Below are 13,388 nucleotides of genomic sequence, written 5' to 3'. Positions count from 1 at the left end.
CATATGATTAATATTATACAACTGATATACATAATTTTCATTATATGCCCTATATTATAGAACTGTAGGGTAATTTCAATTTAATTTGTCAAATACCAACTCAATGTGTTTTTATTTTATTAAATACCCTCACAGGCACGTACTGATGTGTTGCATATAATACGTTTTTGCGACGCCATTGGCGAATCATGCTTTTCAGCCCTTAAGCCTTTCTATTTTCCCAGCTGGGATTGCTGCCAAGGTATTACTGTTATTTGTCTAAACGTCACTGTGGCCCTCTTTCCCTGTAGACTCCCATATGTTACATGTATATCTCTTTTCCATAGGACAACATTGCATTTTGCCACTGTATATTGGCACCATCACCACTCCCTTTCACGTTTATGTGTATTATTGCAGTAATAGGTGGGTGACGTTTCGCTCTCTTTTATTGGTACATCCTGGATAACTTACACTATCTTTGCAATTCAATCCATTCTTCTGTTTTTTTTTGTATCTTAATGTACTCTCTTTCTGTTCAGGCACATTCAACAACCACGTTCTGATCCATATAACATGGTCTATTGGTCTATGCCTTTTATATCCCCTTGCTAGGTAGGTTACAAATACCAAGATGATGATGATGATTCCTTATGATCAACCTTCTTTGTATGCTTTACTTTCTCATGTGATTGCAAACATTTTTTCTAATGTTCCTGTGTATATAACGTGTGATGTAAACAATTATATACAATGGAGTGATGTATACATCTTTTGTACACTGTATGTAAACCACTGTTTTATTTTTACATCGTATTAATTTCATTTTCTTTTTTCATTCTGTATTATACACAGCATTACCTTGATAAAAGCTCTATGAGCTGAAACGTCAGTTTATTTGAAAAACCTTTTTTGCCTTGCAATAAAATCACCTGCAGAGAACTCTTTCATATCATTCCTTCTTGAGTGTGCCGAAGCTCGCTTTTTCTATTTGAGACTCGTAGTCACAGGTCCGCTTTTCAAATGATATTTTCTGTTATTCTAAAATTCTGCAGTGTTTCAAACATAAGTGAATAGAGCGAGTGCAGCTCACCACATGCTTTGGGGCTTAATTCTCTAACGCCATGGAAGCGCAGGTTCCCACTGCTGTTGTCAATGTGTGTATCAGCAAATAAAGGAAAGGAACCAGCTTCCGGGAAAATTTCAATAAAATCCGCTTTTTTATGAGATTCTTTAAAATCGTACAAAATAGTGGATCTCACAAGAAAAAGACAGGAGTCACAACCAGCACTGGACACCAACGCATTTCAGGGACTGATCTTAGACTTGGTGAGTCTAAGATCAGTTCCCGGAAGCTTCTTTCCTTTCCTTTTATTTATTTAGTGTTTCAAACATACTGTGCCTTGAAAATGGATTCATATCGTGAGATTTTCCACATTTTTTCACAATACAACCCCAGACTTAAACATATTTTTAGGGGGAATTTGTGATATACCAACACAAAGTAGCAAGTAATTGTGTAGTGTAAAGGAAATGATACATCGTTTTCTAGATATTTGTTAAACATATAAATCTGAAAAATTATGATGTGCCTTTTGTATTCAGCCTCTTCCAAATGAATACCTTGTAGGACCACCTTTTGCTGCAATTAGTGCTGCAAGTCTTTCTTGAGATATCTCTACCAGTTTTACACATCTGGAGGCTGACCTTTGCATCCATTCTTCTTTGCAAAATAGTTGTAGCTCACAGAGATTGGATGGAGGCGTCTGTGAACATTAATTTTCAAATCTCACCACAGATTTGGACTTTGACTGGGCCATTCAAACACGTGAATATGCTTTGGTCTAACCATTCCATTGTAGCTCTAACAATACGTTTAGAGTTGTTGTCTTGCTGTAATGTGGACTTACACCTCAGTCTCAGTATTTTTGCAGCCTCAACCAATGTTTTCTCTAGAATTTCCTTGTATTTTGCTCCATACATCTTCCCATCAACTCTGATCAGCGTCCTCTGTTCCTGCTGTAGGAACAGCTTCCCCATAGCATGATTCTGCCATCACCATGATTTACGGTGAGAATGATGTTTTCACAGTGACATGCAGTGTTCGTTTTCTGTCAAACATCACGTTTTGCATTTAGTTCAAAAAGTTCTACTTTTACCTCATCTGACCAGAGCACCTTTTTCCTTGTTAGCGGTGTGCTCTCAATGGCATGTAAGAGAAGGTGCTCTGGTCAGATGAGACCAAAGCACAACTTTTTGGGCCAAATGTTGTGTGGCGGAAAACGAACATTGCACAGCACCTTAAAAACACCATTCCCACAGTCAAACAGGGTGTTGGCAACATCATGCTGAGGGAATGTTTTTCTTCATACTTACCTATGCTATCAATAGCCATACAGTTTTCACATTTCTTTGGGAAACTTGAAAATTCATGAGACTAACCTAACATGCCATTAACTGTTATATATGTATAGCTGTAACTATATGTACATATATAAGATGGTGGTCAAGTTCCTACCCCTGAAGACACCAAAAGTATTGTTAACCCCTTCACCCCGCCCCCCTAGCCTGTTTTCACCTTCATGATCAGGCCAATTTTTTAAACTCTGACCAATGTCGCTTTGAGGTTATAACTAGTGATGGGTGAACCCTCCCCCCCCGATGCTCGGGATCGGGATCCTCGCCCGAACTGTTTGTGGAGGTTTGGGTCGGAGATAACCCGAACTTGCGTCCTAACCCTGAGATTGGACTTTACCGTTATGGGATGGGCCGGGGGGGACTGTAAAATAAGGAATATAGTTAATAATAAACATTGTCATTATACTTACAGGTCCTGCAACGCGTCCTGCAGTCGCTGTCTCTCGGCCGCTTTTGCTTCTGGGTCCAATCATTAACTTCCGATGGTATTGACTGCACTGCTAGTCACTCGGCAGTTTTCGGCCAAGTTCACGGTGACGTCAGGGATCACCCGAGTCCATGGTTTAGCCATGGACTCGATTGAACTTTGACTGTCACTGTAGGTGTCAGCCTGCTTCTCGCTCTGTAGAGACACTTGTCTGTACAAAGTGATGAAGCAGAGCTGACATTGCTCTCCCTGTGTACTGCGTCGGATTTTTTATAATAAAGATGGAGTCTCTAATTTTTTTTTGTTTATTTTCTAATAAAAAAAATAAATTTTTTTTTTTTTTTTGTTTTTATACTGTTTACTAGAAATTCATGGTGGCCATGTCAAATTTGGCGTGACACCATGAATTTAAGGCTTAGCACGAGCTGTGTATAGATAAATAATCACAAACTCCGCAAAAGCTCACACTAGTGAGCTTGCTAATCAATAAATCCCAAATTTAGTGCAAGCATAAAACACCAAAAAAGGGGATAGTGACCAAAACAGCTGTATTAAGATAAAATGCCAAGTTTATTAAAGAAATATATTAAAAACAATTCATGCTATTTTCTATAGAATATAATTAATAGACAAAGATATTCCCTTTTTTAGCAGCATATAAACAGGTACTTAAAGTGCATAGTGCAAATACCGACCATTGATGCTACCAGATAATTACCAAATATATAAAATTATGCCATATAAAGTGCTGGTGCTCTGGTGTAAATAAGCGCTCAGCGTAGAGCGCAGCATAAATGTGAGCCAAGCCTTAAGGGTACTTTACACACAACAATATCGCTAACGATATATCGTCGGGGTCACGGTGTTCGTGACGCACATCCGGCGCCGTTAGCGATATCGTTGTGTGTGTCTAAAAGGAGCAACTATCAACGATCGCAAAACGTCAAAAATCGTTGATCGTTGACACGTCGCTCCTTTTCATAATATCGTTGGTGGTGCATGCCGCTGGTTGTTCGTCGTTCCTGCGGCACCACACATCGCTGTGTGTGACACCGCAGGAACGACGAACATCTCCTTACCTGCGTCCACCGGCAATGAGGAAGGAAGGAGGTGGGCGCATTTTCCGGCCGCTCATCTCCTCCCCTCCTGCTATTGGGCGGCTGCTTAGTGACACCACTGTGACGCCGAACAAACCGCCCCCTTAAAGGAGAGATTGTTCGGTGTCTCCAGCGACGTCGCTAAGCAGGTATGTGTGTGTGTGACGCTGCCGTAGGGATATTGTTCGCTACGGCAGCGATCACCCCCATGACGAATCAGCGACGTGGGTGGGTGCTATCGCACACGACATCGCTAGGTATTGCTAGCGATGTCGCAGAGTGTAAAGCACCCTTTACTGCGATTATTTGGAGGAAGAATGAACGAATCAAAAGCAGTGGAAGAATTGGGTTTTATTACTATATTTTATGCCATTCACCTTGAGGTATAAGTGATAGCCTGGCTTTATTACTCAAGTCTGTACAATTACAGCGATACCAGATTTATATAGTTTTGGTTTGTTTTTTAGGTTTGGTTCTATAACACAAAAAAATATTTTTTTACCCTTATGTGTATTTTTTATACATAAACATATACATTTGTTGTTTTTTTTTTTTAATTTGTCATAAAATGTTAACCATACTATGGACAGTAGTGGATATGTGGTTGCTGCTGTGACCACATTTCCACTGAAGCTGTTTTTGTTGCATGCTGCTCTTGTGGCATTTCTAGATATTTATGTTTTGCAATGACATTAGCCAGATGGTAAACAGAAAAATTCTTGGAACATTCCAGAACATTTTTATTTTTTCTAGTGCAAAGTGTCTAGTATAACAAAGCGGTAATTAACAGTCATACAACCAGTACTTCTGGTTTGGAAGAATGGAAGGCTATTCATCTAATGAAAGTCATTCTTGTGTTGTATTTGTGCTAGATGCAGCAAGACATGTTAAGGTGCCAAAAGTTTCCTTAACGCAAACATAGTATAATACCTGCTGATGTCTATTTGTGAACTGTTGTTCTGTTACCGTTGTTTTACACAGTCGCTAAGTCATAGAACATCTTTAGTCTGGAAATAAAAATGAGAAATCTAAAAGAACAAAAATAAATTCCTATAGCTAATAAAATATGTGAACTGTGCAGCTAACTTATTTGAAAATTGTAGTTTAAAGTTTATCCCCTCCCTCCCCAACTTCCCCCGCAAACAAATCAAACATCTTATTTCTTTTACATTGATGTTATAGAGGGTTGTTTGCTCCCCATCCATCACTTTCAGCAAGAGAAAATACCATCTCATAAATGGTGGCACTCGTTATGGCCCACAAAGCTTTGGTCATTTATTTTATATGTATGGCTTGTTGCATCTTCCTTCAACAACTTAATCATAATCACGTCTGCATTTTTTCATCAGTATTTCGTCAGTATTTGTATGCCAAAATCAGGAGTGTCTCCAAAACACAGAACATGTCAATCTGTCAATTATAAATATAAACTGACCAGCACCTCCAAACAGAATAAGGCTACATGCGCACGCTGCTTCTTTTTCGTGTTCACAAACTGCAGCCAAAACTGCAGCCAAAACTGCACCTTGTCAGAGAGAGCCTGGAAATGTCAAAAAATGTAGGTGCTTTTTTGGTGCGTTTTTGGCTGCAGTTTAGTCAACAATTGTTTCATGTATTTTTCAGTTCAAACAAGCCCATAAAGCTTGTTGAATTGAAAAAAAAAAATTAGAAATAAATAAATAATTAAAAAAAACTGGCGTGCGGTCCCCCCCAATTTTAATGCCAGCCAGATAAAGCCATACGGCTGAAGGCTGGTATTCTCAGGATGGGGAGCCCCACATTATGGGGAGCCCCCCAGCCTAACAATATCAGTCAGCAGCCGCCCAGAATTGCCGCATACATTATATGCGACAGTTCTGGGACAGTACCCGGCTCTTCCCGATTTTGCCCTGGTGCGTTGGCAAATCGGGGTAATAAGGAGTTATTGGCAGCCCACAGCTGCCAATAAGTCCTAGATTAATCATGTCAGGCATCTCCCCGAGATACCTTCCATGATTAATCTGTAAGTTACAGTAAATAAACGCACACACACCCGAAAAATCCTTTATTAGAAATAAAAAACACTAACAAATTCCCTCATTACCAATTTATTAACCCCGACAAAGCCCTCCATGTCCGGCGTAATCCAGGATGGTCCAGCGTCGCTTCCAGCTCTGCTGAATTGAGGTGACCGGAGAAGCAGCAGACACCGCCGCTCCGGTCAGCTCCACGCAGCAACTGAAGACAGCCGCACGATCAGCTGAGCTGTCACTGAGGTTACCCGCGGCCACCGCTGAATCCAGCGGTGGCCGCGAGTAACCTCAGTGACAGCTCAGCTGATCGTGCTACTGCGTGGAGCTGACAGGAGCGTGGAGGACGGCACTATCAGCGGCGGCGGTGGCAGCGAGAGGGGTCCATCATCTCCCCTGTGCGTGCACGCTGGGGACAGCGGTACTTCGGGGAACACGTGGAGGACGGGGACTATCAGCGGCGCCGGCGGCAGCGAGAGGGGGATGGACATTGGCAGCTGAAAACATTGATTTTTCCCTCTCGCTGCCGCCGCTGCTGATAGTCCCCGTCCTCCACATCATCTCCCCTGGGGACAGCGGTACTTCGGGGAACACATGGAGGACGGGACGGGACCACTTGCCTGACCTCACTTCCTGACAAATGACTTGCGTTTTTGGTACCAAAAACGCAGGTAAAATGCAGGTAAAATGCACCACTTTTGATTAGCATGCATTTTTCCTGCGTTTTTGATGCCCTCATTGATTTCAATGGGTGACAAATGTTGACAAAAACGCAGGAAGAATGAACGTGCATTTTTTTTGTCACAAACTTTTGACAAAAAAAACGCTGACAAATAAACTGCAATGTGCGCATGACAAATCTGACTTCTCATAGACTTTGCTGGGAAGTCAAATGTCAGAAAGTTCTGACAAAACTGCAGCCAAAAAAGCAGCAAAAAAGCAGGAAAAAAAGCAGCGTGCGCATGTAGCCTTAGACAAGTGTGAACGGGTGCAAGCCGGGGCAACTATTCAATACAGCCAATCTTTCAATTATAGTTTTTCCCTCGCAGTTCCACTCCTGGCTTTGGCATACAAACGCTGATGCAAATATACTGACGTGTGAATAAGGCCTAAAGCTGAGAATAACATTTTGGAAATTGAATTTCCATTCTGTTTCTTTAGGGACCATTAGGCCCCTTATATACCAAGTATTGTTGGTAAAACTGATAGAAAGATTGCTTGTTTTTACAAAGCATTGATGAATGAGAGGAAATCATATAGCCCTATATCAATACTCTTTTATAGCGACCACATAGTGTACACATTTTATTTTTCTTATACATCACTGAATAAAATTAAATGCTTATCAGGAATAATACATTCTCCCCTCTTGAGGTAGCTTCAAAACTAAAAGCCTATAGAGTATTTTTTTGATTTTGTGCTTCTACTATTCTTAAGATGTTACATGCGGTACTCAGTGCGGTGCGCAGTCAGATGGCCGTATAACACGAACGACTATTGTATCGCAATGCGTGAACTAGCTGGTTGCTCTCCTAACCTGAGCAAGACAGCTGCATAGAGGTACATGCTGTTCTGCTCTGGTCAAGGGAGCCAACGGCCAGTCCGAGCATTGCGATGCAATCGTCCTCCGTGTTATAGGGCCTATGACTGCCCCTGTAGGATCTAATAAATCGCACTAAACAACATTTTCCCATATACACACTCCAAACTCTTGTGGAAAACCTTCCCCTAAGAGTGGAAGCTGTTATAGCTGTAAAGGGGAAAATAACTACAAATTAGTGCCTATGAAGTTTGAAGGAAACTGTGTAGTGTGTACAGTAATGGGCAAACGTTTAGAGATTGACACAAAATTTTATATTTTATATAAAGTTTGGACTTAATTCTGTTTATATCTTTTAGTCTGATGCTTCTATGACATATTGAAGTACAAGCATCTCATAGGTTTTTAATTGCTTATTAACAAATGCATCAAGTTTGAAGCTCTTGGTGATATAATAAATGGTTGATTTAGGGGCAATCTTACATGTAAAGCAATTTTGATGCAAAGCAATGATCACCTGTTTCCTTGGAGGTAACCATAGTTAGCAGAAGGAGACAATGATGTTAAGCACCAGTCTACTTTATAATTCATTCAGCATGATAAAGTGATATCAGCTGCCTTGTACTAGTTAAAACTTTCTCCTGAGCTAATGAGAGGTCACTGAAATTTTGTAAGCATGTCATTTTGTTGCAGGGATGAAGTTCAGTGTTATTAATGTTTTGTTGTTTTTTTTTTAATTAATCTATGACTTTGAAAATTTTCTGATCACTCTTCATAAGTAGAGCTTAGCGGCCCCATGGATATTCTGGCTAGCCGGGTTTGGAAAGACTTTAGTTTACAGTTCATTTCGGGACCCAGACTTGACCTGAACTTGTTGACCAGACTTGACCCAATAAGTCAATGGGGACCCCCGAACATACGGGCTTAAGTAACAATTATAATAGCAGCCAAAGACTGAGCAGTTCGGCTCTCTGCCCACATACAACAAGCCATAAACAGAGCATTTCCAATAGAGAAAGTTGGTTGGTTGCTTTTTTTTTTTTTTTTTTTTTTTTTTTTACACACCGCATCCGAAAATGTTGTTTTTACCCCCAGTTAGTCATTCAGAGACTGTAAGGGGCTCTTACTGGGCCGAGCATACCTGAATACCCCAATGCTTGATCAAGTGGTTACCATGTGAACAGCCCCCAAATTTGTGCATACACTTTTTTTATTTTTTTTCTAAATGACCATGTTCAGGTTCGAGCCCTGAACACCCAGTATTCGGTACGAACCCCGACATTTACAAGTTTGGTTCACTCATCTCTATTCATAACAATCTGATTAGTGCAAATTCCCTCTATAAAAGTTGAAGCTTCATACTTAGTTTTTTTTTTATATCAAACTTTGTCAGTCTCAAAACGTTTGGGCACAACTGTGTCTCCCAATATTTTTGTCCATATATGTCTGTAATACTGGAGTCAGTGTCTAATGTTAGAAGGAACCCATCAACTGATTCCTGCTGCTCATACAGATTAAAGTCTGTACGTTAAAATGTCCTTCAACCTATCGCATTCTTTGTTTGGGAGGTGCGGGGGAACCCACTGCATGAGTTAAAAAACATCTAAAATGTGCTGCTATACACTGACCTAAGAATGGGTGTGCATTCATTAGACAAGGGGTCATACTTTGATGTTATATGTACAAGACTATTGTCTCAACATGATAATGTTTTATCGCTATGAGCTGCCTTTCTGAAAGCATTCTGTATATTTTTCTTTTTTCCAGAGTCCTTGTTAATGCAGATGTAGATGCTTGTATCAAGCAGTGTCCTGTATGCCATATTTATATTGAGAGGAATGAAGGCTGTGCACAAATGATGTGCAAAAACTGCAAACACACATTTTGTTGGTACTGCTTACAAAATCTTGATGTAAGTCTTCACCTATTTTTATTACATTGTAAATATGCTACATTATCGTTTATAAAGTATACAGTCTACAATTCTGAAAAAAAGTCTCATATGATCATCATTTCCAGAAATAAATAACAGAGTACATAGTCGTCATCCTTTTAAACTGTCCTTTCTGTATTTTATTTCACAGGTTACATATCACAGAAAACAAAATCATGAACACAAAATGCCTAGCCTTGTCCAGGCACTAATTAAACAGTATCCGTACCTGACAACTTAGACAAGGCTGAGATAGGTCCAGTTACATAAAGCAAAAGTTGTATAGAGCAACTGGATATACTTGCAATTAGAAACACATGTCCTGAGTAGGTCCTTACAGAGAGACGTGGGTTATCTCCCTTCCAGAGTAGGAGACTGTGCAGACAGACTAGCTGGATATCAAGCACATCTAGCCTTGACATCCAGCATCTAGACTAAAGCTGGTGTCACACACAGCGACAACGACAACGACGTCGCTGCTACGTCACCATTTTCTGTGACGTTTCAGCGATGTCCCGTCGCTGTCGCTGTGTGTGACATCCAGCAACGAGCTGGCCCCTGCTGTGAGGTCGCCGCTCGTTGCTGAATGTCCTGCTTCATTTTTTGGTCGTCGCTCTCCCGCTGTGACGCACAGATCGCTGTGTGTGACAGCGAGAGAGCGACGAAATGAAGCGAGCAGGGAGCAGGAGCCGGCATCTGGCAGCTGCAGTAAGCTGTAACCAAGGTAAACATCGGGTAACCAAGGTGACTGCCTTTCTTTCCCCTGAGGAAGCCACTGCACACGTGGCGATACGCGTGGGGTTCCACGCCAGGAACATAGTTGGTACTCTTCTTACCTACCCCTCTTACATGGCTGCCATTATTTTCTTGGGGTAGTAAGCACGGTCCCGCTCTTGTACTATCTCTAGCCTTAATCCCTAAAATCCCTGCCTTGGCCTCCTTGTATGGCCCTAGTGGCTTCTTGGCCCTATTTTAGGAGTGACAGGCATGGTTCACACCTCTTAGTTGCTAGGGATATTGGCTGTATGAGGTATTTTTTACACTCATTGGTCCCATATTGATATTTACTGCGTTGCCCTTCATTGATACACTTGTATTGTGTTAAATATATTGTGCAGATCTTTTCAAACCTTTATATATACCTGCAGTATTCTGCGTATACTCTCCTAACTATATACTGGTTCATACTGCACATGGTGCATTTACAGGTTTTTCATAGGGGTGATGGGCATGGTTCATATCCCTCATATATTGGGGATACTGATTGTATGAGGTATTCTTTGTTTGTCCATGGCTTTATATTAATATCTATTGCGTTGCCTTCTGTTGATGCACTTGCATTGTGTTTCATACTTTGCAGATTTAGCCTAACCTCCACACGTACCTGCAGCGTGCTGCCCATACTCTGATTAGCTATATACTTGCCTGTAATGCACATTGTGCACCACTAGGCCTCCACTGTACGACTCATTGACCTCTGTGGTCACTGCATATAGGGGTAACATACTGCAACACGTTTGATATATCCTACACATCAGGTGTTAGCATATCTGACTGTATCTGAACAGTGGTTTTCCAATTTTGCACTTCACTTATATCTGTATATTATATCATACAGTCTTTGTCTTATTACCATTATATACGGATCTATTTTGGGAACGGGCTTTGTGCAATATCTTATAGAGTACCTTCGCTGTATTAGCATTGTATTTTTCATATGTTATTATTCCTGGCGTGTATGGTATCCATGCCTTTTGGCTTTTTAAGTGTTTTTAATCGTGTTATTGTGTGCCCACACTCCAAGTGCGGAGATATGTGTTTTCTTGTTTCTGCATGTATCAATAAAATATTTATTCTTTATATATTGTTGTGGTGATCCCATGTTGGTATACCCCTTTTTCTCCTTTTCCTCCAATATTTACCTTCGTTACCAGCCTCCGCCGCTCTCACGTTGCCAGTGCCGGCTCCTGCTCTCTGCACATGTAGCTGCAGTACGCATCGTGTAATTAACCCGATGTGTACTGTAGCTAGGAGAGCAAGGAGCCAGCGCTAAGCAGTGTGCGCGGCTCCCTGCTCTCTGCACATGTAGCTGCAGTACACATCGTGTAATTAACCCGATGTGTACTGTAGCTAGGAGAGCAGGGAGCCAGCGCTCAGTGTGCGCGGCTCCCTGCTCTCTGCACATGTTGCAGAACAGCGACGCGTGTCGTTATGATCGCTGCTTCGGCTGCTGTGTTTGACAGCTAAGCAGCGATCATAACAGCGACTTACAAGGTCGCTGCTACGTCACAGAACATGGTGACGTAAAAGCGACGTCGTTGTCACTGTCTTTTAGTGTGACCCCAGCTTTAGGGCTTTGCTCAAAACACGTAGACTGGTCTGTCAATACTGTCCGATATAGTAGAAGGGCCTGGCTCGACTAAGAAGAGATAAGGTGCTCGGAAAAAATAAGTCCAGTAAATGCAATGAATCTGGCACTTTAATGAAGATGATTCCAGAAATAATTTTTCGTCTGAAAGTGTATTTATTGAATTCTTGTGGGGATATCAAAAAAACATGCAAAATAAGTCCAACGTATCGACCAATACCTTCGGTCTTTTTCAAGGACTCAAGGGTTTGTAGTATAACGCATGTCGCGTAGAATAATCAATTGCATATATCTAGTATTCATCACTCTTATAGAGCCTTAATTCCCTCACATGAATGATAGGATGACAATCGTCCTCTTATCTAACTTGTTTGAAACAATATATGATAATGGTCATCTGACCATTCGAGATAGGAGAAGATGGCGTCTCCAACGTCTCTTAAAAAATGGGACTATAGCAAAATCAGCACCTGGCATTGATTAGGTCCATATGTTTGAACACGTGTAACTTATGATCTGTGAAGGGGATGCCTGTTTCTGAAGCGTAAAGCCTAAGGTAGGTATAATGAGGCAGGTACAATAAGGCACCCAGGGGGTGAGACTACTAGGCTGAGGTCCTGAGTGTGGTCAATGGGGCCTTGTGCCTGGTCCCCGTGGTCGCAGTATCTGGAGGTGCCTGGCAAGACCTGTACACGTCTTAGAGAAAAATTAATTAGTGATAATGGCAAACTGCTTTCATTTCTGCTACTCTCAATTGAGATAAAGCGGTAAGCATGTGATCAAATGTATCTAAATCAAATTTGAACCGGTCACGTGACAATTGTGGAAAGAGCAGAAACCTAATACTTAACGCTGTGAAAATCTGACATGCGGACTCATTCAAATTTGATAAATGTCATGGACAACCCCTTTAAAGGGAACCGGTCAGGCGCCTTATGCATTCTAACCTAGAAGCAGGGTGATGTGTGGCCTAGTAACCCCTTCCTACCCATCCCTGTGTTGTAATATTGTGTAATATGAATGTTTTAAAATATGTTTTACTACTTACATGTTCCCTATGTAAATGATTAGAGGATCTAGTCCCCTGGGCGTCGCATCGCCTTGTGGGCGTTTGCATGTTTTCCGTGGTATCATGCCCCAGTTGTGCAGCGAGGCCTCCCACATCTCTTTCTACTCTGGTTAGAGCCTGTTTGTGCTCTCGTCTGACGGGAGTAGTACACACCGTTGTAGGAAATCTTCAGTTTCTTGGCAAATTCTCGCATGGAATATCCTTCATTTCTAAGAACTAGAATAGACTGTTGCGTTTCACATGAAAATTCTCTCTTTTTGGCCATTTTGAGAGTTTACTGGAACCAACAAATATAAATTTCCAGATTCTCAACTAGCTTAAAGGAAGGTCAGTTTTGTAGCTTCTCTAATCTGCAAAACTGTTTTCAGCTGTGCTAGCATACTTGCACAAAGGTTTTCAAGGGATTTCTAAGCATCCATTAGTCTTCTAACACAGTTAGCAAATACAATGTACCATTACAACACTGGAGTGATGGTTGTTGGAAATAGGCCTCTATACACCTATGTAGATATTGCATTAAAAACCAAACGTTTAAAGCTAGAATAGTC

At 41.2% G+C, this 13,388-nt stretch overlaps 1 protein-coding gene across 2 annotated transcripts in view; it reads left to right on the top strand.

Annotated features, from left to right (window-relative positions):
• Positions 1 to 13,388, top strand: part of RNF144B (ring finger protein 144B) — an 85,185-nt gene that overhangs the window by 53,393 nt on the left and 18,404 nt on the right. For both annotated transcript variants that reach the window (XM_075316437.1, XM_075316438.1), the window contains exon 6: positions 9,238 to 9,382. In XM_075316437.1, coding sequence (XP_075172552.1) covers positions 9,238 to 9,382 — 145 coding nt within the window. The remainder of the gene's footprint in view (positions 1 to 9,237; positions 9,383 to 13,388) is intronic.

This window comes from Anomaloglossus baeobatrachus, chromosome 6 (assembly GCF_048569485.1).
Source record: "Anomaloglossus baeobatrachus isolate aAnoBae1 chromosome 6, aAnoBae1.hap1, whole genome shotgun sequence".
NCBI classification, from domain to species: domain Eukaryota; kingdom Metazoa; phylum Chordata; class Amphibia; order Anura; family Aromobatidae; genus Anomaloglossus; species Anomaloglossus baeobatrachus.
Note: the sequence above shows the minus strand (reverse complement) of the source record. Positions and strands in the feature narration are given on the sequence as shown.